This window comes from Barbatula barbatula (assembly GCF_947034865.1).
Source record: "Barbatula barbatula genome assembly, chromosome: 2".
Taxonomy (NCBI): Eukaryota; Metazoa; Chordata; class Actinopteri; order Cypriniformes; family Nemacheilidae; genus Barbatula; species Barbatula barbatula.
Window position 1 is genome coordinate 2,169,397 of NC_136767.1, and position 24,433 is coordinate 2,193,829.

At 38.9% G+C, this 24,433-nt stretch overlaps 1 protein-coding gene across 1 annotated transcript; it reads left to right on the top strand.

Annotated features, from left to right (window-relative positions):
• Positions 1–884: 884 nt before the first annotated feature.
• Positions 885–22,980, top strand: kntc1 (kinetochore associated 1; the record flags this gene model as incomplete). The annotated part of the gene is made up of 61 exons (XM_079450182.1): positions 885–1,016; positions 2,293–2,413; positions 2,511–2,626; positions 2,719–2,800; positions 2,891–2,968; positions 3,051–3,085; positions 3,200–3,310; positions 3,417–3,510; positions 3,614–3,666; positions 4,077–4,189; positions 4,278–4,329; positions 4,568–4,672; positions 4,929–4,972; positions 5,055–5,120; positions 5,451–5,526; positions 5,608–5,730; positions 5,810–5,976; positions 6,130–6,241; positions 6,763–6,906; positions 7,031–7,087; positions 7,189–7,260; positions 7,355–7,474; positions 8,238–8,381; positions 8,543–8,638; positions 9,276–9,379; positions 9,501–9,603; positions 9,694–9,828; positions 10,797–10,916; positions 11,004–11,076; positions 11,536–11,603; positions 11,690–12,015; positions 12,097–12,269; positions 12,356–12,453; positions 12,530–12,671; positions 12,960–13,016; positions 13,090–13,253; positions 13,440–13,544; positions 14,123–14,251; positions 14,406–14,522; positions 14,614–14,723; positions 14,839–15,070; positions 15,230–15,319; positions 15,544–15,712; positions 15,786–15,844; positions 16,036–16,252; positions 16,879–16,952; positions 17,170–17,380; positions 17,471–17,583; positions 17,785–17,840; positions 17,926–18,004; positions 18,116–18,240; positions 18,755–18,890; positions 20,360–20,455; positions 20,536–20,592; positions 20,674–20,728; positions 21,091–21,154; positions 21,275–21,404; positions 22,034–22,123; positions 22,204–22,358; positions 22,602–22,692; positions 22,776–22,980. The coding sequence occupies 61 exons, from the start codon at positions 885–887 to the stop codon at positions 22,818–22,820; spliced, it is 6,681 nt and encodes a 2,226-aa protein (XP_079306308.1). The 3' UTR covers positions 22,821–22,980.
• Positions 22,981–24,433: the final 1,453 nt, after the last annotated feature.

Below are 24,433 nucleotides of genomic sequence, written 5' to 3' on the forward strand. Positions count from 1 at the left end.
CTGTTACCCCCCCCCCCCCCCTCGTCACTGTTATTTGGTGAACTTTATATGTTTTGATGTGAATAAGGTGTGGAATATTAAAAAAGTTTACATTTTTTATACGCTGTTAATTTGAGATGCGCAGACAGATCGACAAATGACACGGAAAGTACCGCGAGAGCGATTTCACGGACTGCCGATCATCGCGCTCTCGCGATACCACTGTCACACATCGATCTTTCTGCGCAGCGGACTGCGGTGCCCCGTGAAGTTCCTTTTCGATTTACATTCATACATGCAAGTGGTCCGACAGGAAACCCAATATGTTTCGTGTATTGAAGCTTTTAAGTCGAGCTTTTAATCTTTTTAATCCATATTTTAGTTTGTTTTCATTAGCGTTGTTGTATTGCTCGCTATATCATGACTAAAATAAAAATGTCTGTAAACAGTTGCGAACACAACTAGTGAACTAAATCGTTAAACTATTACCCCCCTGTCACTGTTATTTCTTAAACTTGATATGTTTTGTTGTGAACAAGGTGTGGAATATTTAAAAGTGTTCAAAAAGTAAAATTTATTTATACAATGTTAATTTGAGATGCGGAGACAGATTGACAAATGACACGGAAGTACCGCGAGAGCCATTTAACGGAATGCCGATCATCGCACTCTCGCGATACTACTGTCATACACCGATCTTTCTGCCCAGCGGACTGCGGTGCCCCGTTTCCTTTACGTGCACACCCCTCGGGAAGCGCGCGCACGCTACCGCCGGAAGTAGTTTCATCTCGGCGCCAAATTTCAGTTGCGTTCTCCGGCTGTCACTAGCGTGTACATGTCGATTTTTATCACGGAGGGTTTCTGTCTTTTCGGTGTCACCGACGCCAAATTATCGCCCGTCGAAGATGTGGAATAATGTTGAACTTTTGCTAAATGAAGACACGAACACAGTCCGTCTGTACAGCGATGCTGAACAAGAGTCTGCAAATGCTCTCTATCAAGTGGACACCCTTGTCAAAATCTCATCCTCTGAAAAGGTAACGTCAACAAATAAAGTACAACTAAAGAATACGACACTATACGACGGTAACACGGTATTTTTGAAGAACAGGGGCTGAGTGGACCTCCTTTATGGAAGATAATACAAATTGACACAAAACCTAAGAAAGAAATTAGGAAAGATCCAGTCTAAGAGAGAATTTCTTAAAGTAGTAAAAGTAGACAAAATTACAAAATAACGTGTCCAGCTCAATTAATAGCATTAAACAGATGTCATATCATTTAAAGTCCATTTTTAATTTGTTTATATCAAACTGTAGCACTTTTTGCAATGTAAACAACGCTGGTCCAGGAACACTTCCTGTTTATTTTTATACATTTTTTTATTTCACATAGTACATATGATTAAGTCTTAGAGATGATGGTTATATCGTTGTATTTTGTACTGACTTTTTTTAGTGTCTTGAAAAATGATTGATCTATATCTCGCCACTATACGTCATTACACCCTTTTTGTATAAGTGTTTTAAAACATGTTTTTTTTGTACGCAATCAATAATATTGTTGTAAATTTCACATTCTTAGATGAATGGTTAAGTTAAAATGTCTGGTATGTGTTTAATATTTGCATCTTGTTTTCCCGTTTATTTTCCACATCGTTGCTTGAAAGTAAAAAAGGTTAATAAAAGCACCGTAACAATAGCTACAGGAGGCACCGATATGAACATTTGATTCTTTAACATGCCAAGCTGATATATTGGCCGATATACAGTATCTAGATATTAATATAACATTTCTTAAGATTGGAAACAAAAAGTGGACAACTGCTTGTTTATATGAAAACATTCACTGCAGAAAACAATTGAACCGTAAGGTCTCTTTCCCCCAGAAAATCGTGTCAAGCCTACTTTAGTTAAAGATGAAGTTAAAGGTGTCTATTTTATTCAACAAACAAATTATAGATGTTCTTCCTGAGCAGCCAAGAAAAATGTTTTTTAATAGCCACGTATCTAACAGGTCTCAAGACAGAAAGCATTCAGACAGCAGTCTGATTCAAGCAATATGCTTTTGTTCCTATAATTTACACATTCATAAATACTGTACCTACATCAACAATGCTTTGCTAATATCAGTAAGATCACGACAGGAAGTCAGTACGGTACAGTATTTTATCTGTGAGCAGCGTACAGCTGAAAAAGTTCAACAAGAGGAAATGATTTATGATTTATCGGCTATAATATATCAACCTAAATTTTATTATCGGCCGATAAATTATCGTTTATCCCTAAAATACACTCTCTTTCTGTCTCGCAGGTGTTGTCTAATCCAAAAGTCTATGCCTCCAGTAATCCAAACTGCAGCATTGTTGTGGCAGACACGGCCGTGTTTCTCTTCGATCCCGGTTTTCAAACTGTACTCATCCATCTGTATTTTGGTAACACCAACTCTACATTCACAATTCACGTTATCGTTAAGCATTATGAAAACCGGTATCTCATGTTGTTATCTTCCAATACGTTTCTTGTATTCAGACACTTTGGTCGATGCAGTTACCGTTTGTCCCCAAGGACAGTTTCTGCTGATCGGAGAGAGAAATGGAAGTCTGCACATCGTCTATGTCCCTCTTAAAAAGACCGTGCTGACTAAAGTAAGCAATCATTTAATGTAAATGCAATAATGGCTTATTTTGCTCCAATAATAAGAAAGAACCTTGCTGTGTTGGTGAATTGTTTTGTTCAGACGCTCCAACAACAAAACTCTTCTGATGGCGATGAGACAACCTTCAAAAGCCTTATACTACACGAGACACCTAGTTCTGCTGGTGAGAGTGGATACATTTATCATTTTAAGCAGACAAATATGGTACACATGGTAGTGTTATGATTGTTAAAATAATTTATTTATGTTTTAGGATTGTATGATCTCTACCTTGTTGTTCACGATGGTTTCCTACACATATCCAATCTTGCTTTGGGAAAGATTCAAAAAGGTTTGAGTGAAATTTTAAATCAGTTCTTTCAACTTGTATGTACTATGTCAAAGAAAATAATGGTTGTGTTTTTCTTGTTTAGCAATTGAAGACATGAATCTGGAGGCGTTAAATGAGGTTGGTTTTCAATTTGATCAAATGTCTGCGGGGGTAGATTTCCACATTTTCTTTTTCATCAAAGCTGGTCATCATTTGCACGGTTGTCTCGGTAATCTTCCCCATTGATTTTAGATCCAAGCTCACATAGCCATCAACTTCTACTCAACTAAAGAGATTCATGAAGATGGCTGCATCTCAGCAGGTCTGGTCTGCTTTGGAAGCACAGTTCACCTTCTGATCGGGGTAAGAATTGGTGGGGAAAAGAAAACAAACCTTCCTTAGTCTTTACATGTTTACTGAATTGTTCAGATGTGCCATTACAAATGTTATAAATGATTCTTCATGACAGGCTGATGGCTCAAGTGTTCTTTCACATTGGAGCACGAGTCATGGCCAGACATCACTGACTCTCACAAATCACCTGGATTCTGCATTGATGTCAGGTGCGACATGTATTTTTTCTATTTACGTTAAATAAACATATAGTGTATGTTATCATCAGTGTAATAAACATTTCTCATTTTCTGTCCGGACTTTTTTTTCAAGGGGTGAAGAAGATTCAAGTTGTAGATAATTTGATTTATGTTCTAAACAAAGAGGTAAGCGCCTTAAAGATGGAAAACTGAGCATACAAATACTAGGGCTGTCAAACGATTAATCGCGGTCCAGAATAAAAGGTTGCACTAAAGGTTTAAATATATGTCTGTGTACTGTGCATATTCATTTTGTTTTTAGGAAAACATACACATACATGCATATACCGTATTTAAGTGTTATTTCTTACATAATACAAAAGCTGCTCTTTATAAACGTTGCTTTGTATTAGAGTGTTACTATGCGTATAAGTCCTGCAGTGTGAAATTCCATACACCATCCAAAATGTGTTTTTATTTCAGTGCTGTGTGTGTACACATTGTCAAATATTGTGTTTATTGTTAAACAAGAATGATTTAAGTTTTAAGACGATGTGGATTGTGCACAACTTCATATCTGTTTGTTTCATGTGAAGGATATGCTCAGTTTATTGGACTTGCACTCGTTCATCGTGCTGTGTTGTTGGCCGGATCAATACATTGTGGATCTTTTGCTTATATCAGACAGAAACTCCAAATCTTTTACAACGCAAGTATTTCATTACTTGACAAAAACATTATGCATTTTTTGTTTTTAACATAGAAATTGTTAAATGCTGTTTTTTGTGGTTAAACAGGCAAAATGACACCAGCATGAAAATTCTGACTCTGGTGGTTGAAGAACAGAAGGTGTGTATTTTATGTTTAATGTAGATCGTTGCAGTGGGAGAGTTGATTGTCACCTGAAGACTATTAGTACATAAAACCTTGCAAACTGGATTTGACAAATATAATATAACAGGCATCTTTAAGTGAATCCATAGTACGCTAGCTCAGCTGAAGAACATACATGCGCATAATGTGTTTACCCAGTACCATAATTCATCATTTATGTTATTGACCTGTTGTCATTTGTATCTGTGTTCAGCCTTATTCTAGGAAGCTTGTGGTTCAGTCCTTGCCCTCTATGGAGATTTTCTACTCGCTAAAAGTTTCTGCTGAGTCTTGGTTGATCCAGAAGGGGATCAGTATGGTAATCCTGGAACATTTATTGCGTTTTTAATATCAGGATTTTCTTTTGGTGCATGGGGGAAAATATAGGGCTAAAAATCTACTTTATATAATAATAGGCCTATGTGTAATATAACAGCAATTTGTGTGGATGACAATACTCTACTAGTCTTATCTTTATAAAAAACATTCAATAGTTCAAAAATGAAAGAGAAAAAGTATAAAAAAATGATGTAAAACTATTAAAGTTAATTTATAAATGAAACTCTTTTGCGTAGGACACAATGTATTTGCTGGAAGGGATTTTGCCTGACACAAAGAGGTGACTGACAGACATATTTATGATTCTTTTTTAAATCATACTTTTTCACAGTTTTCTATTTAACGATTTTTGTGTTTTGAAGCAGACATGAAGATCCGGTGTCTACTATTGTGATCAGATGCTTTACAGAAGCTTTACCAGAAAACAGGTACACTGAGAGGAAGTCATTATTTATGAGTAACTATTAGACAATTAGGACCTGTTTAACGATTACAGCATCCAGAATAAATTTGTCTGTGTACTGTCCATATTTATATTGTATTTAGAAACTACAAAGAAAAAAATAAAAATGAATAAATGTTTATATATGATATAAATATATGCATGCCTATATTTTCTATATGTATACATGTATATGTTTACGAATACAAAATAATTATGCACAGTAAACAGACATATTATGTAAACACAAACGTTTATTCTGAATGCGATTAAACGCGATTAATCGACGTGTACAAATATTTCTCTCTATCTGTAGACTGAATAAACTTCTTTACAAGCATAAGTTTGAAGAAGCAGAGAAATTTGCAAAAGCATTTGAACTTGACGTTGAGGTAACACAATGAAAAAGCAGCCACATAAGACACCTGATGACATTCGTGTGGTATTCTGATGAGGTGTCTCGTTTCTGTCAGCTCGTGTATAAAGTGAAGATGAATGTTGTGCTGGAAAAACTCATCTTAGCTTCAGGCAGCGATCAAAGTCATGAGTGGGCCGAGCTCATTGAAGAGGCTAAAACCAACCTGATGAAGATTATGGTAATGCTGAAACCACGTGACTTATCCTTGGGCACATTTAGGCTTTTATTGATGTTTAGTTTTCACGTATTTCTTACAGGACGAGCAATTTGTGGTGCAGTACTGCCTCACTGCTTCCTGGCCAACACTTAGCATAGCTGAAGAGATGTTAAATTACGTCTCCAATCGCTTCCCATGCTCCCAGGTCCAGATAGCCATGGCTAAACTTGCCACCTTCTCCAGCATGTATGGACCCAACAGCTTTGAGTATGTACCACATCTATCATATTATATATATATATCTATATGTGGAGTCATGGCCTAATGGTTATAGAGATGGACTTGTGACCAGAAGGTCGCCGGTTCGATATGGGTATTCGATACACTTTTGTATACCATCAAATCTTTTTTTGTTCGCAGGGGAGTGTCATGGATTGAGTTTTTGAACAGCAACGATTATCTGAAAGACATCCTTAATCTTCTTAGGGAAGGAAATCTTAGTGGAGTGCAGTACTTATGGCTACGACATGAGGTGAAACTTTTATCATGATTCATGCCGTTGGTTCTTTGTTTCTGTCTGTTTTAAAAACGTCATGATAATCACATGCTGTTCCTAGTTGGCCAACATGCGTCATATCATTGATGGTCTAATAAAGATTTTATTCCACGGATCTTCCATTTTTTTGAATGTAGTTATTAGATCTTTTGAAGTATGAGCTATATTAGTCTGTATAAAATCTTGTGTACTGCTTTCAAGCCATGTCAACTGATGCACCATGAATTAGAAACATTTAAGCTTATATCTTATTGCGCTCAAATAAGAAATCGCTTCTTTTGTCTTCTGCGGAAGAAAGAAAGTCCTACAGGTTTGAAATGACAAGAGCTTTTTGAAGGTGAACTACTCCTTTAAATGGCAAAGCTGTTGAAACCTTTCTACTGTCTTATCATCATACTGCTAAATCGAATTATGTCTTTACTACTTTTTGATAAAGTTTCATATGTATTAAGTCACTTAATTGTTAATTTAAGTTAAGTGGTTGTTATCTCTTGCAGGGAGAGTTTGCCTGTGATTTCGATGAGGCCTCTCTGAATGCGCTGTTGGGCTCCATTCCATCGGATGTCCCATCACACGACCTCAGTCTGTGGTTTAAGGGTGTGGTTGTCCCATTCGTGAGGAGAGTTTTGCCCACAGGACAGGTTTGAGGCTTTTCAGCAGCACAAATATAGATATTGTTTATATTGAAGACATTAGTTTTGTGATTTTAATTCACAATACCGGCACATTTGTTTTCATCTCAGTTTGTATTTTTTATGCATACAGAAAATCCTTGCTAGATGGTTGGAGCAGCGTGCCAGGAATCTAGAGTTAACAGAAAAGGTAGTGAATCTTATTACCTGTTTCTCCATCCCATGCAACACACACATTGTGCCGAAACCAGCAAGCTATTGGTTTAGTAAGATTTGGCTTTTTTCTCTCAGAATGATTGGCCTTATAATGGCCTCGCTTTGGCTGAACTGGGCTTACCTTCCCTCTGGAGCTCCATGGGTTTGGTAAATATCAAGTTTTCCCCCATTTCATAAGACTCTTGATTTGTGTTAATGCGACTTATATCAGCCAACATTTCTCTTTAATTGTGAATGACAGGCTGATAAATGTGGCACAGAAGACGTGCAAAATCTTCAGGCACTGGTGACAAATCTCCGTCAGCTTTGTGACCTCTACACCAAATATAACTGCCATCTTTCACTATCTGACTATGAGAGGGTGAGTCCAAACATTTACACATGTTAGTCAGAGAATATCGCAGAGATGACGATTTTTTGTACAGTATGCAAGACCCTGCAGCGAGTTAGCATTTTAGCACTTCCAGTTCCAGCGACCCAAAGTCAATAGGTTTTTTGGTGTTTTTGGTCAAATGTCTCAAATAAGGTGTGTGGTTAACAAACGCTCTAAATATTTTCACGCTTGATTCTATGACATAAAACATACCAACCCTCAAAGCAACTACGTCCTTTGGCGGGGACATTAAACACCATTGTGCATATAAATCTGACTAATAATGCAACGTGGACACAAATCTCTAAAAACGCTAATGGTTATTCATTAACTGAGTAACTACTTACCAGGGAACATGTTTTTAATAAAGTTTGAAAAATTTGTCGGTGACATTGATATCGGGTGACCGTAGTGTAGTCTGTTTATAGCCTCATGTTAGCTTTTTACCTCTGCCGATTGTATTTACGCTTCAAAAATAGTAAATACTGTGTTAATCTTTAAAGATTCTCTTGATAGACAAAACATATAAGTAACATAAATGTTTGTTAAATGCAGACAGTCACAAAAGTCTTTGGGAAAAATGCAAAGGCTTTCGGTCGAGGGAACCTATCGGGTTGGCCTACTAACAACGTCATCTGTGGTACTCTTTAGATAGACAGATGCAATTTATTTTAAATTTAGTTTATTTTAAAGCTGAACAGCACAAGGAAATCTTTTCACGACAGATTTGTGAAGTGATATTTTTTTGTAGGGAAGCACACGCAGTATGGCCTTTCTGATGCTGGATAAGGTTCAGGCTCCAGAACTCATTCCCGCTGTGATCAAGAGCAGCGTTCGGCCCTACGCTCTGGAGAACAGACTAGACCTGGATCAGACCCTCCTGCATTACATCAAGGTCACTCATATCTTCCTCTGCTTTGTTTAGCCTTCGCAGTTTATTCTTTGATTTTCAATGTATTAGCAAAAATCCAGCTGTTGTTTACTCGCCATCATGATGTTTCTATGTATTTATCATTCATGTTTTTTTGTATGTTTGTTTATGTGTCTGTCCTACAGGATTTGCTGGAGTGCTGTAGCTCTCAGATCACTTCTCTCTTCACTGAATGGGAGGCAAAAGCCGTGGCGGTGTTAAACTGCATGACGGACACCAATGTGAGATCCGTTCATACATGCATGAATTACCATGAACTTACCAAAACGACTTTTTTGGTAGATACACAAATGTGCTGTTCAGCGTTCCTTCTTACCAAAATCACTGGTAAAGTCTGTTATGTCGCTTTCCTGTGTCTCAGTAGTTAGAGCATGGCGCTAGCAATGCCAATGTCATGGGTTCGATCCAAGGGGATTGCACATACGCGGATATAAAAATGTATAGTACAATGCAATCTAAGTGGCTTTGACGCATTTGGCAAACGCTTTTGTCCAATGTAAATGTCATTCTGCAGAAGTTCGTCGAAATTCCGCCTTTGGTGTTGTGTTTGAAAACATGACTTTGTATCCCAATGTTTACATTAATGACCTTTTGTATTTAAACTGAACTCATAACTGACCAACTGAACCTTTCTTCCTGTGTAATCCACATCACTGTTACGATTGGCTTAAAGTGATTCATACATTAGCACGTTCAGAAGGTTTTGTTTTATTGTGAATTTACTTTTGTAATAACATTTGTTTCACTATTGTTTTCAGTTGTTTATGTCTTTGCATACCAGAGAATAGATCATTAGGGGAAACTTTAACAAGCTCAACAAGTAGGTTCTGTATGTGAAAGTTCTTGACCATTTTTCAGAAGGTGATGGATGCTGTGATTGAGATCATGTATAAGGCGGTGGTGCCTTGGAGCGACACCATCGAGAAACTCGTTCAACAGCACTTGGAGAAGGAGCATCCAAAGTAAGACATTCAGGCGACATGCAAAACATTTATAAATGCAACAAAACGCTTTACATGTGCATGATTGGATTCTGGATGTAAGAGGAACACTATAAAGATGTAATTTATAAACTATATTCAGACAGGAGCTACTGCGAGAGGGTTACAGACTGATGGAAATAAAGAAGCTTCTCAGATGCTACGGCATTCGCAGCTTAGCCCTGTCCAACTCTCGTGAGATCATGGTGAGTTTGAGACATTCTGAACGCTTTTGACTGCAGGTCTTTGTGTCATCTGTTGTGGTAGCTGACATCAGTGTTGTTTGTTTCGGCTAGATGCTTGTGAGGCATATTTTAAAGCAGGATCTGCCCAGCTCACTCCAGGACTCTCTGAAGTTAGCAGAAGCCTACAAACTTCACCAGGCCAAGATCTATCATCTTCACTGTATTCAGCTTATACAGCATAACAGGGTAAACTCACAGACACTGAATTGAATTACCTGCATGAGGTACTTCTTTCTCAAGATATGGCAGTAGTGTCATATCTTAAGGAAATTCATTGTTTTCTCTTGAGAAATTGTGTACAAAATGTGTACAGTGGAATAAAAGAAAGGTCATGCACCCTGTCAGCGTGCAAATGTTAGATTACACTTTTCGGGACAAAGCATTTTTTTTCAAAGCTGATATTGAAAGCTTTGCAAATTATAAAAAATATTGTGAAATGATCTGCCTGCTGCAACAAGATCAGCAGATTCTCTAGCCATCTTTAAGAATCTGCTGAATACACATTTCTTCCGTCAGCACCTGAACGATCCGTTCCGACTTCTATATCTATTCTACTCTTTCTATAAAAAAAGCTTAGCTTTGTATAATGTTGTTTAAATTGCATCCATTGTTTACCTCATTTGTAGTAAAAGCGTCTGCTAAAGGACTTAATGTAAATATAACATGTAAATTTTCACTAGGGATGTAACGATTCATTGCTACGTTGGGATTGCACATACTTAGAAACAAATGTATAGGATAATGCAATGCAAATCGCTTTGGATAAAAGCGTCTGCCAAATGCGTAAATGTAAATGTTTTATTTCTTAAAGAAATGTGCAGCATTTGAGAAATGATAAAAGTTCAGTTGTTCATTTCTGATTTGGCTCAACTCATTTTGTCAAAATAAACCGAGAATCTATTGTATCTTGAGATCAGTATTGTGAATCACATCGTGAGCTAAGTGATTCCTCACATCCCTAATTTTCCATAACCCAATCTAGGTTGAAGTAGTCAAGGCATGCTAGCACTTTTCACTACGTGGGCACGAGGAATGTTTATTGTTACCGTAATTTTTAAACATGTCAACTACCATTCACAAACATATTTATTGAAATGGTTTGAATGAATTGTACTAAAAAAAGATTAGTCATTTGTTGAATGTGTTGTTTGCAGAGAGAGAAGTGCATTGAGCTGTTGAAGAATCTGCCTCATTCAGAAGCTGAATACGTGATCGAGCGCATGGCCTGCTGGGCAAGACTTGAGCTTCAGGACAAACGACACATTTCTAAAGAGGTCAGAACGTGTGTGGGGGAAAGAGAGATTAACGACACATCATTCATAAACACAGCATATGTACGTAAATGTACTTTTCTTAAACAGCACAAGCAGCAGCAGATGCTCACATCACAGATTATGGTTGAAGCTTTGAAATATCTGCAGAGTATCCAGACAGGTGAGATCATCAGTAATGCTACAGAAGAGCATGTCAGTACAGATGTTCTATTTGTCCTTATTGAGCAAAAAATTGCCTTAAAGATGCAATCCGTAAGTTTTTTTTTTGTTGTTGATAAAAATAGACACAAATAAGTGATTGACTATGTATGTAAAAAATGTATGTTGGTGTTTCCTTGCCATTTACTGATACACTATGGTAAATAATTTAAGCTATCGGGTACAGTTTCACAGGGCATTTCAGTTTAACATCATTGAACTTTGGCCTGTTTAAAGATAAGCTAATTAAGTAACCTACAATTTAATATCTTAAAGAGAGATGGCGATAGAGAGGCAGTTACGTATTGCAGCTTTAATGTATTTGTCTGTAAGCAGCCGGTAAGCTATGCATTTTTCATTTTGGTTGAATTATTCCTTTAATAGTAAGTTATTCTTGCTTCTCAAACTTTGCCTTGTGAAGATGATGCCTTCAAGAGAACAGAGAGCGAGAACAATATGAAGATGTTCGCAGCCATTGCTCATCTACAGGTGTCCATTTAAATTTTTTTGTAAAACTGACACATGAAACTAATGCGTTAAATGATAGGGAAAACATCAGATATTTAAAATTTCAGGAGGACTTCGACATCTTCCTGACTCCGGCAGAGTATGAAGATCCAGTAGTGAGACACAAGTTTAGCCAGCAGCTCATCACGGCATATGAGAACACGCAGGCTTGGCGACGTTCCGGAAAACCACACCCTGACAAGGTGTCCACCACAGTCGATGACAATACCGCCATAGCCAATGATCCAGATGGCAAAACAAAATCTCTCTCCACTGAAGCCGGCCTCCACCGGCTGGCTAGACAGCTGCAGAAGACCGAGCAGGAGCTGTGGGCCAACTTGGCGCTTAGGGCTTTGGATGGCGGAGACGTGGAGAAAGCCCTTAAGATCCTCGGGTACGAATTTTTAATATTAATAGTAATACATTTGTGTTCTGTCGACGATAACATTAAATATCATCTCTCTCACATTTAAAGTGAACTGTACCAGCATCACCCGAGCTCCAGCACGGGAAGAGTCCTGTTTAACACAGCCCAGCGTCTCTGCCAAATGTTGGAGGAGAACGTGCCCATGGTTCTGCCCGAGAAAGTTAATCTCCCTGCCGTCATTAACAGGCTGGCGTGCCAGGCCATCACCATCTGCCACAGCGGTACCACAACAATCTCACATCTCATATTTTTGTACCGTAAATAGATCACTCATCTCAAAAGAAATAAACGTGCGTGTCTTTCATAGACCTTCTGCTTGACTGTCTGGAGTTATGCAAAAGCACCAGAAGCGCCACGGATGTGTACAGACAGTGTCAGATTGAAGATTTTGGATTTTTCGCTAAGGTCAGTTTCCTGGTCAGAGTATTTGCCTGTGTATTACACGAACATTCACATGTTTAAAGTTTGATTTTCTGATCAGGAGTCTGCATTGAGTGGTGAGGAAGATGCATACACAGAGTCCAGTTTTCAAGACGTGTTTAATGAAGACGGTATTGTGCTGGATCCAGCGTCAGTGCTGCCGCTTCAGTATAAAATCACCACCAATCTGTTGCCTCTGTCAGGTGGGAATATGGGAATGTGTTCAGTATCTTTATTTGAGCAGAGTTTCTGCTTTCATTGTATTTTGGTAAGTGGAGTCCAACTGTGACCAACCAGTTGTTGCTCTAGCCAAATATCTGTTTTTATATGACATTAATTTACATACATTTACAATTACGCATTTAGCAGATGCTTTTATCCAAAGCGACTTACAAATTATGAACTCTTCCGTATTGTAGCAAATTGTTCTCATTGTGCTTTAACCGTGTTTTTTTTTTTAACTTTTAATAAAACAATGTCCATTATTCCAGATTCAAGGCATTATCCTTTCGACTGTTCGTGTCTGTCATACTGTGCTCTCAAAGAAGGTAAGAGTCTCTTAATGTAAAAACTCATCATTTCTGATCTAGTTCAAAGTTCTGTAACTGTCTCTTTATTCAGGTAGTGATTTGGTCAATCCGTTGCTCAATCCCATGGCCTCTATGTTACAAACACTCCAGGAGTGCAGTCAGCTGGAACTGGCTCTGAGACTTCTGATGGAGTCTTACGGCAGTATATTACTGCACTTTGTCTCCAACAACATGGACCTCTCTCTGAGCATGAAAGTAAGACAGAAGAGGTTGTACTCTAGTGTTTTATTATACATTAATATGAGACTATCCTCTTATCATCAATATTTGGAAGAAAAAGGCTTTGAGTGCATAAGTTTATTTTGTACCGAAATGGGTTTATATGAATACAAATGAATTTAATGATGATTTTTGTTGCATGTTTGTTTCGATCATTCACAGCTTCAATTCAGCAATCGCTTGGCCAGAGACAAACAGACTCTTGACCAAATCGAGAAAACGGCTCTTACGTCTGTCACTGTGGTTGTGTTCTCATTGTTACAGAAGGTACAGGATTTTTGTATTAAATCAGACATGCAACTTACATCAGCCGGGTTCTAGTTTGATATAAACCACGTATAACATTGAAGCGCCTAATGAACCGGCCAAATGCCTAATTCTGACGGAAAATCTAAAACATGGCAACCCTGGAGCAGTGTTTCCCCCGATCAACGCTTATACAGCCTATCAAAATCCATTCAAATTTGAAAGGCTCACACATGTAACTATTTTGCTCAAGCTTAGAAAATACTGTTTATGGGTTCAAATGTAGTTATTGTTATAGTTCTAATCTCCTTTTAAGTCACCAGAAATTGAGAAAAATGAATCAAAGAATAAAAGATATTTGGAAGAATGTAAGTAACAAACCAGATCTAGTCCCCCATTGACTCCCGTAGTATTTATTTTCCCCTTCTATGGCAGTAAATGAGATCTGTTTGGTTTCCGAAATTCTTCCAACATTCTTCTTTTGTGTTTAGCAGACATTTATACCGTTTTTGAACAATCTGAGAGTGCGCACATGATGACAGAATAAGATTTTTGGGGTGTCACTTTAATCTGACGTACTAATGTGAGTTCTCTTACAGGTACTCAACTGGAGAGTGGTCGACTCGGACTTGGCCATCGGACTTTGTACCATTTTGTCCAAAGCGTCAGTCGTGGATATTTTATGGAAGATGATCAGCAGCGCTTGGCAAAATTATGACAAGATAAAGGTCAGAATAAAGTTTGCTTTGTCACACTGGTTTCTCGGTAAGGTTGATTTGTAGCCCCAACTGCCCAGTTTCCTTTCTAAATACACACTGCCAGTTATACTTTGTATGTGCATGAATCCCATTCAATCATTCATGAATTTATTGCTGACTGTAGGCTGTTGCTATGGTGGGAGCCCATCTGAGTTTATTATATAAAGATGAAGAGGAGAGAAGAAAGTTTCTGTCCGTCATCACTGATGCTGAGTGGGGCATTCAGCTGGGAAGACTTGGAGTCAGTGTTGAGCTTACTACAACTTTGTCATGAATACATCCAATAATCTCTTGATGATCATCTTTAAAGTTTGTTTGTCGTTTGATTTTAGGTTTCCATTCAGTCTGTGTTTGGGCAGTGCACAGAGACAAAGCGAAACTTGATTCCTACGCTTGTAAAGAACAAAAACATCACGCCTGACATCATACTGCAGTACTGCAGGCAAGTCCACCGGTTCTCCTTTTCCCTCTCCTTCTTTATGAAGTGTCTTTTTGGGACTGTATAGATCAAACACTGTGATTTTATTTATTTTTTCTTTTTCCTTTCTGATCTGCAGCACTTTTGATCTGGACCAGGATTCTGCCATCAACCTCTACATCACAACACTACTGCTGCAGGACGGCACGTGTTATGAGACTGAGGAGGCCGGAGATCACGACTCCAATGATGCCCAGTGGGGCAACAACCAACAAGGAAGTGATGACATGCTGGAGCGTGCCCTACAGATTGTTCCTCGGCTCAGCTCGACCAGAGACCTCGTGATCAGTCTCAACACGGCATTGACCAAGGTGTGCTTGGAGTGTATAAATCACTTTAAACCTTAACAACAAGTTAACCCTTATTCTAATAATAGACCAGATTAATAATGTTTTTGTGTTGAAGGCTGTTTAAATGAGTGACTGATGTGAGTTTGTAATAATGATAAATAATATTGTGATGTCTTCTAGCTGAGCCCTTACAATTACGAGCGGATTGAGAGAGTGCTCAAAACCATTCAGATGGCGGATGAGAGCACCACGATGTTACCTCTTAGTCAGGTCAGTAAAAAATAGAAACATCGACCGAATACTGAGTCTTACATCAATGTTTGTATTATTTATGTCAGAATTGCCCAAATTTGGGGTTAATGTTTGTGGCATTCAGCCCGGATGACGTGTGTGTGTGATATTTAATTGGTTACAGATTGACTGCATGGCAACATGTTTTTATCTGCTTTTCAAACACAAGAATTATGCAAACATCTTTCTGATTTATCATTTAGATGATGGGATTACTGCAACACTTGAAGTCCCACAGCCGAATCTCTCCCCCTACCGACCTGGAGAGCTCTTACCTCTTGGAGAACTGTTTGGAACCCACGGCTCTATCAAACTCCCGCCTGCCCTTTCACCTGCTCTTCCAGACCAACCACGCCTTCTGGAAGATTGTTTGTGTGTATCTGCTCATTTCACCCCTCTTGGGTTATCTTCTCTCTATTTGTCTGATCTCATTGTTCATCCACAGCTCCAGAGCTCAGTGAAGAGACTTTACCAACCTTACGTCTCATCTGTAAACTCATGAAGGTAACGCATGCTCACCGAGCACGTACTGTTCTTTACATGTCATATATAGGATGTCAGGCATCCACCTAGACAAATCCATTAGGGCAATGTTATGCGAATATAACGTCACATGTACTGTAGGAGTAATTTAAACATTATGTGTTCAAATGGTGAACTGGCAGTGAACAGTATTGACATTTGGTTTAACACAGGTTAATCTCGACAAGCTGTACGTTTTGGCTGTGAACCACGTGTTTAAGAAGAGTCTGTTGCCTTTGGTGATGGAACAGTCCAAACAAATCCAGCACTTGGATCCTTCCAGAGAAATGTCCACCGTCACCCAGAACATCTTCAGACACGTGCTGTGCATCCAGAATCTGGAGCTGGCTGCTGCCACAGTCCATAAGATCGCTCAGGACCTTCCTGCTGGTAAGTCAGACTACGGTCACACTTTTTTCAGAAAATCCACGATGGCAAAATCACATGGTCCAGTTTTTAGAACAGAGTGTAGGGCAGCACGATCAATCGTATTTTCATCGCGATAACGATTGTTTCCCACAATGAATTGAACATAATCATTATGATATTGTTTTAAAAGAAAGCACAATACTTAAGGTAAGGTCAGATCATCTTCGCAAAGCTTTTAGACTGACACTTTACAAGAAATATAAAAAAATCACTCAATTTCTACTATTTTCAAACATGAAGGTTGACCAATAGTAATGATTTATAAACAAAACAAAGAATCAAAAACTGAGTTGTAATGTTTCATTCCAAAGTTCACAAAATGTAAATTTAGATGATTGGATGCATGCTTTGAAAACACGGTTCAATGGCAGCAGATTAAAACATTTTCATTGGCTGTAATGTATAGGCCTAATAAAGATGCTGAAGGAAAATTTAAAACAAAAGTTCAGAACTGACACAATAACCGCGATTAAAATTTCGAGCAAAATAATCGTGATTATCAGTTTACTCATGATCGTGCAGCCCTAATAGAGTGTCAATGTCACGATGAGGTAAAATGTAATTTTTTGGTTTGTGTTTTATTTCAGGTGCGGAAAAAACGGTTTTCTTAAAGTTCAGCCTGGAGCTTGTTCACAAGTTGCTCAAGTCAGATACTCTGGAGGTATGTTGTTTGTTTTCAAGCCACTGTATGGAAAAGTATCAAATTGTGTTTTGGATGCGTCTCGTCTATATTCTGTTAAAGCGTTAAAGGATGACATCCTTTGAGTTATTGTCTCATACGAGTCATATATTGTGCAACCACTTCTACCGTAACTTTTCCGAGTGCTGTATTGAAGATGCTTTTTGTATTAAATGTCTTGCACTTTGGTTTTAATCAGGAGAATCTGAAGGCCCGTGGGGAGGCGCTCACCTCTAAACTACAGCTGCAGTACCAGCGCTCGGCCACAGAGAACGCCCTCCTGTCGTCTCAGCTTGGCTCCTCGGAGCTCCTGAAGCTCACGGGTCTGCCCGGCCGTCTCATTGTAGCTCTTTTTGATCACGGCTCTGTGATCGAGCGCATGAAGAATCCTGCGGGACAGACTTACCCTGGTGAGGACAACTGTGTAATAAAGCACTGAACTGTGCTAGTCAACAGTAAGATTTTAGGAGTCATTTACATATAGTGTATGCATGTGGCAGATATTCACAGCGTGGCCAAAGAGATCGCTTCAATCAATGGTGTTGATTTTCTGAAGATCCGGAACGTTCTTTTGGAGAAGTGGCTGTGTAAAACCGCTCAGCCTAATGGGAAGGTAAGATCTGCTCTGACAAGTCCTAAAACAGGAGATACACTGCATGTCCAATGACATGGGCACGTTGGTTAGCCTCGCCTTTGACCTTCAAACTAATATTTTACCTGGGGCTTTATTTCCTCTGGGCTTTGGTTGAAGATGCATGCTTTGAAGACATCTGTATAGCAGTATTTCTGACTTACATTTATTCTTTCTCTGTAGGACATCAGTCATCTGGACTACGTCACTGATATAAATGATGACCCTGACCTCATGAGGTATTCATTTCAATATAAATACCAATGGACATTAAATGTGCTCGTTGACTCGCCTCATGTCCTTCTCAAATCTTGTGTTCTGCAGGGTCGTGTATTTGTTGCAGATGCATCCCATGGATATGAGTGCCCGTTTGCTCAGTCCCATCCTGACGGCTCAGACATGGGTAAATACTCCAGGACATTTTTGAATCTTCATGAACCGTTTAACCGTTCCTGAAAAGTGTCTATTGGTGGACTTAACAATGAAAGCTCTGAATGTTTATTCTTGTGTTCAGCCGTTAGGAGGATCAGGACTGCGTTTGACCTTCGAGCATCGCAGTCGGGCTCTGCTCTGTCTCACTCATTTAGCAGACGCGGCGACACTGGAGGCTCTTTCAAATCAACCCAGCAGCAAAATCAAGTAAGAAGACATTTTTCATAGGACGCACACGCCTGGTCCAAAGTTGACATTCGGTCTGTGTTTGTTGATTGGTCTGGCTAGTGGCTAATAATATAACTAATTATATTTTATTTCATTAATATTAATATGAATTTTTATTGTATAATAATTGTATTAAATAAACAGTTTGTTTTCAACTTTATTGTAGATAAAAGTTTTAAATAAACAATTTGCTGAATGGGTTGTGTGACTTTATCGCATTTAAGTTTAGCCAAAATAATACTGACTAGACAACCTTTTAACTGGCTAGCTAATGTCATTTACTTGTTATTTATTGTCCTTGTTATCAGAAATAATCTACAGGAGCTCTTTGTGGATGTGTACCGAAAGTTACATTTGAGCCAGAGAAGCGTGCATGCTCAGTAATGTTTGTTTATGTTGATGCTTTAAAACCAACGAACATTTGTTGTGCAATAAATGACATTTTGATATAATGAACATTGACGTGTGTATCTTGTGCTTTTGTTTTCTACAGATATTATTTGAAGTGCTTGGTGTATCTTGCTCAGTTGGAGGCGCTCAACATTCCTTATACCCTGGAGATGTTCATGAGCAGCCCGAAAGAGGGCATGATCAAGGGTTTGTGGAAGAACCACAGCAACGAACCTCAGGTACAGATGGCAGCTTGAACCTAAAGTGACGTTTTGTCTAGTATGTTAACGTTCACAGATTCCGACGGTCATTAGAGGTCGACTTCCAGAATCACCTTCCATTAGCAATAGCAAAACAGTTTTTCATGTCCACTTGACTCAAACACTGACATAAGACAAGAATGCCTGTTGAATCATTTCTAAAAATGTCATTATATAATATGTTTTTATATCTTTGTCTGTTAGACACAAGCCTTTTAATCTTCACATTTTAGGATCTTTCCAATTCTTGGATGACTGTTAATTGTAATGTGCAATATGACTTATTGCTACCAAACGATCCCTCATCTTGCTCCAGTTTGGGGGAAACCAGGACTGTTGGTGATTATGAGCTGAAGGCCTTTGCCTGACTGCTGACACAGATATTAAAAACAGATTAAACACTGTAACAGTCAAACACCATCACATTCAAATCTGGATGTCTTGAGAGTTCTATACCTCCTGAAGCTCCTTCGGTGGACGAGGTTAGAGGTTGAAACCTGTCAGACATAGCAGTGACGCTGCAAACAGAGCAGATTATTTGCCGCTGGACCTCTAATTTCTTAAGAGGTTATAGAAACCTACAAGATTCCCTAAAGTACTATGATATCAAACACAGTTGGCTTAAAGACTTCAGTGTAATATTCACTCACCTCTGGAGACATCCAGACCTGCAGGTGGAAGCCCGACATTGACCACACGGGGGCGCCACAGCTCTTGCTCATGGCGACCCCTGTTGACTATTGTGGGAAGTGTCAACTGCAAAAGCACAATGATTACTGAATAGGATGATGTGCATTTCACTGTGAAAGTTTCATGATTGTATAAAGGATCTAAGTTAGCTTTCATCACAGTTGAAAACTATCCAGATTGACTTTTATAACGTAACCTTCAGTCTCATAATCTTCACTGACAATAATAACTGAATCAAATAAAGTTGTTTAACACAATATTCAGTCATCTTACATTTTGCTCAGGCTCTCTTGCAGTCACAGCAGAACTTTATTACTTTAAAGTTGGTAAGACAGTACAGATCAGTTGGCAATGTATTTAAGATATAAGGTTGGCAGAAGTATTTATCCAGCAGCAAAGCGAGTTGCATATAATGTGTTTGGAAAATGACAGGTCGCTATCTTTTAGTGCACATCCATAAATAAAAGTGCATTTGATACATACTGTAATACTGTCATTTCTTCTGCTAAAACAGGGAAAAGTTACCACCAATTTAATCCTCATGCTACCCGTGTTTTCATCTTCAGGTTGATGATCTAAACTAAACATAACAAATGGTATCAATGAATAAGCGGTGTAGTTTAAAAACAGGCCAAAGACATTTGTTACAGCTTGAAGGCGTCTCAGAGGGTCAAAGATCATCTTCGTGCGTTCTGTCTTTGTTGTTACTGGAAATAAGTTGACAGTAATGTTTGTCTTGTATTGTGTCTTCTCTTCAGGCTGTGCGTCTTGTGGCAGATCTTTGTTTGGAGTATCAGGTTTATGATCTTCAGCTGTGGAACAGCGTCCTGCAAAAACTTCTGTCATTCAATATGGTAAGTCAGTAGTCAATAGATGAGTCCAGGTTCTGTCCACACAATGAAGTTATTGCTGGTCTACCACTTTTCTTTTATAGACGGGCTACTTGCAGAAGGTTCTTGAGGCTCTCATAGCAGTACCCAGTCTTCTAGAGGTCATTTTCATACTCTTGTGTGTATTGTTAACATTAAATGTGTTCATTTTTTTATATTAAAACAGTGATTTCTTCCTGTAGGGGCAAGGTCTGTCCAAGACGTGGCGTAATGTCATTCAAGCCCCGTTCCTGACAGGTGAAACATGCTTTCACACACACACACTAGTAAAAAGTTCAAGTTTGCTTACTTATTCTTCTTATTTTTTAACATTTTAGAATAACAGCAAACTCATCGAGGCTATGAAATAGCACAACTTGGTGATTATGTTGTGAATAAAAAGTAGTCATGCTTTGCCTAGGATTGTTCAGAAATGTTTCTCAGTTTCTTTACGTTGTATTTAAACAGTCGTACTTAAGGAGTTCCCATTTATTCTGGACTCTTATTGGCTGCTTTTCTTCATTATTCTGTACAAGTCATAATTTTTTTAAACTTTTTGAACAGTTTTTACATAGTAAAATATATTAAATACAAGTATATACTGTATGTTTATTTGACAGCCTCTCTTCCTCTCAGCCCTCAACAGCAAGACATCATGTATAAGACATTTGTCCTCTTATTAAAGTAAGTCTCCTATTTAAGAAACACAGTTCATCCGTCAATTAGATTCCATGTATGTATCTGTAGAAATGGGTCCGTAGATGTGCATTATTTCATTTAAAAATCATTTTCTTTTCTTTTGAGATGCCCGTTTTTGTTGACGCTGGATCTGGTTGTCATTGCCAAGCGGTTTTCTCAGTTTAATCTGCAGGCCTTCTCTTTGGGCGCCCTTCTGCTCATACCTTGTGTCAGTAAAAAGAAACCGCACATTCAGGTAGGTCTATATTCACTGCAGATGGGGCTCAAGATCCACCGAGATGCTTTTATGCGGCTGTTTGTGGGCGTTTGAACAGCGGGTTTTTTTTTAGTTTGAAAGTCGGTTGAAATGAAAGCCAGCTGCTGCTGTTTCCATTGGAAACAATTAAATAAACTCGCCGTACGCCGGCAGAAATGCCTTGGTGGACACAGCCACAAAGCATCACAGAGCTGTTTTTTTTTTGATTGAGACTAGTTTTCAGCTACAGATTGCAGTTTTCAAAACCCCAAAAAGCAACCTATATGATCTTCTGTGAACTGAAAAGGAGATGTTTTAGAAGAACACTATATCACATCTTAAGAAGCAGCATCACTCTTATGTGCCATTAAAACTTTAATGACTTGTGTGTGTTATTCTATCAAAGAGTAATGCTGGAAGACATAATAGTGTGAGGAGTGTTGATTTCTTTTATTCATGTCAAACTTTTTGTTGAATGAGATTTAAGGACTGGAAGGGTTAACATCTGGACGAGTCCTGATTACTTGTGGCATATGATATGCAAGACAATGCATTATTTATGACATTTTGCACACCTTTAAGAATAACTTTTAATTGCTAAGACGGTTTTTGTTTGTTTGTTAAATCAGAGCTTTCTGTCGTCCTGTAACCCAACCCTCATCCTGGATCAGGTAGAAGAAACCATGACCACCGGAGAACTCGCCGACATTCCTTCACAGGTCTCTGCTTAAAAACACATTTCTTCTCAATAGGGATTTCCTCATTTAAAATATCTTGAACTGATTTGTTTTTCCTGTAGATCAGAGACACCGTCTTTATGTTTCTTTGTGGAAATGGTCGTGCTCAGACGTTAACAAAGACCAAACACTTCACTCACCTGAAGAGGCACCTGATCACAAAAGATACCAGCGATATAGTGGAGGATCTTCTGAACTGCCTCGTGCAGCAAAACAGGTCAGTCGAAGCTCATTTTTAACAAGACATGAAAGAGTGACTTCAGACGTTTTCAGCACATACATGAATGTGAGCTGTTTGCTTTGGCATTATGGGTGGATTTGGCTTTTCTGGGCTCTTTATCCTTCTCTCATAAGGTTCTCAGATTCATCACAAAGGCAGTTAATCGAAACCCGTCAGTATTTCACAGTGGATATAGTTACAAAAGAAGAAATATAAAGTGTAATGTACATGTGTTCTCAGGGAAGAAGAGGCAGTGTCTTTTGCTCAGGAATATCTGACATACAGAGAGCTGAAGGGAGGGGGAGCGAGCGGCACGTCTGATCCTGTCAGGGTAACAAACTCACTTTCAAATGCTTTTCATCATCATTTATCTGTTTATTGTGGAAAGGTTTCCATGTAACTTTCTCCCTTTAGGAGTTTTTGGAGAAAACAATGGAATCCAGAGGCACAAAGAAATAAACAAAAGACTGAAGACACTATAATAAAGAGGCTTTCATTCTGTACAGGACTGCACGTTTTACAAGTTACTCCACCTTACTACACCTAAATGCTAAAAATAGGTTTATGTGTTACTGTATTTTATCATATGTAATAAAGTATTCTTTGTATGTAGTATTATATGTTGTTATTTTTGATTGTTTCACAAAAGAAATTGAAAGAGAAACAGATCTTTTCATGTTGTACCTGATTATGCCGATATCCATTCTGAAGATTAAATGAATATTCTTTCACTTTCTAAATGTTATTAGTCCAACCCTGAGATTGCAAGGTCCTGGACAAGGAGTTGTGCCGCATGCACCGTGAGGAAGAGTCTAATGTTAAGGCATATCAGCCGGATCGCGTTGTCTTTGCAATGTGATCGTTGAAGGATAGCTTGTCTTCGAACATAACTCCGAGGTTCCTGGCTGTTTTGGAAGGAGTGATTGTAGTATTGCAAAGTTGGATGGTGAGATTGTGTTGGACCGTGAGGTGTGACGGAAGTACAAGTAGTGGTATCGTCTGGGTGAAATGAGATGTAAATCTGGGTGTTGTCAGCATAACGGTGATAGGAGAAGCCATGTGCCTGTAGGATGGGTCCCAAGGATGTGGTGTAGATGGAGAAAGCACACCCAACTCTTGATGAAGCTGCGAAGAGGACCTGGGGGGCGGTAAACTTCAAAAACACTAAGCCGAGTAGGAGAAGTGATATTCAAACGAATAGTTGTTGTATAGTGCAGATAGTGGGAAATATTATTTGTTGATGAGCAAACCTGTGCGCCCTCTTCCAGTTTGGCGGGGAGAGTGAGAGAAGGACAGACAAATGAAAAAGAAATGATTTACACTGACCCTCTCTCTTTCACTCAACAGGTAGTGGTCTTGCTTTTGTTAAAACTAGTAATTTTGACCTGTATGACATATCGCTTATTCCTCCCTGAACTCTTCGTAAATGGCTTTGGATAAAAGCTAAACGAGTACGTGTAAATGTAAGGAGTAGTTTGTGGCGAGAGCAGCGGGTGTGGCCGAGTCCTCAGGACGAATCCATGTCTCCGTAAGACCTAGAACGTGAATGTCAGACTGGCTAGCAAAAGCATGGATGAGGTCGGTCTTGTCCACAGCTGACTGCCGCTCCAGAGACTCACAGAGAGAGATGTGTAGAAGTGGAGGTGAACGCATCGTGCCTTGTGTCTTGGGTGAGAACACTCTCGGGGTGGAGTACAGGAGTAAACTGGAAACACGTGTTGTTCGTATGCAGGAAAGTGAAAGCAAAGGTATATAAATATGCTAAAGTGCTCGGTGGAGTCGAAGGTCTTAAATGGGCCATGGATCAAACGGCTATCAACCAGCTTTGTGCTTTTAAGTGGAAAACTTGAATGTCTAGCAGCAACGAATGGCTAAAGGCACCTTGATTTGACTTCAGTATCACAGAACCCAACTGATACCTTAGTTAGCAGAGTAGTTTGCACTTCAATGGCTGAACACGCCTTCTCGATTAGCAAAACAAAGCCTATGGACTTGAATGGGCCATAGGTCAAACAGCGATGTCATCCTTTTTATTCCGAAGATATCGCTCTGGAAGATTACAACTACATGTT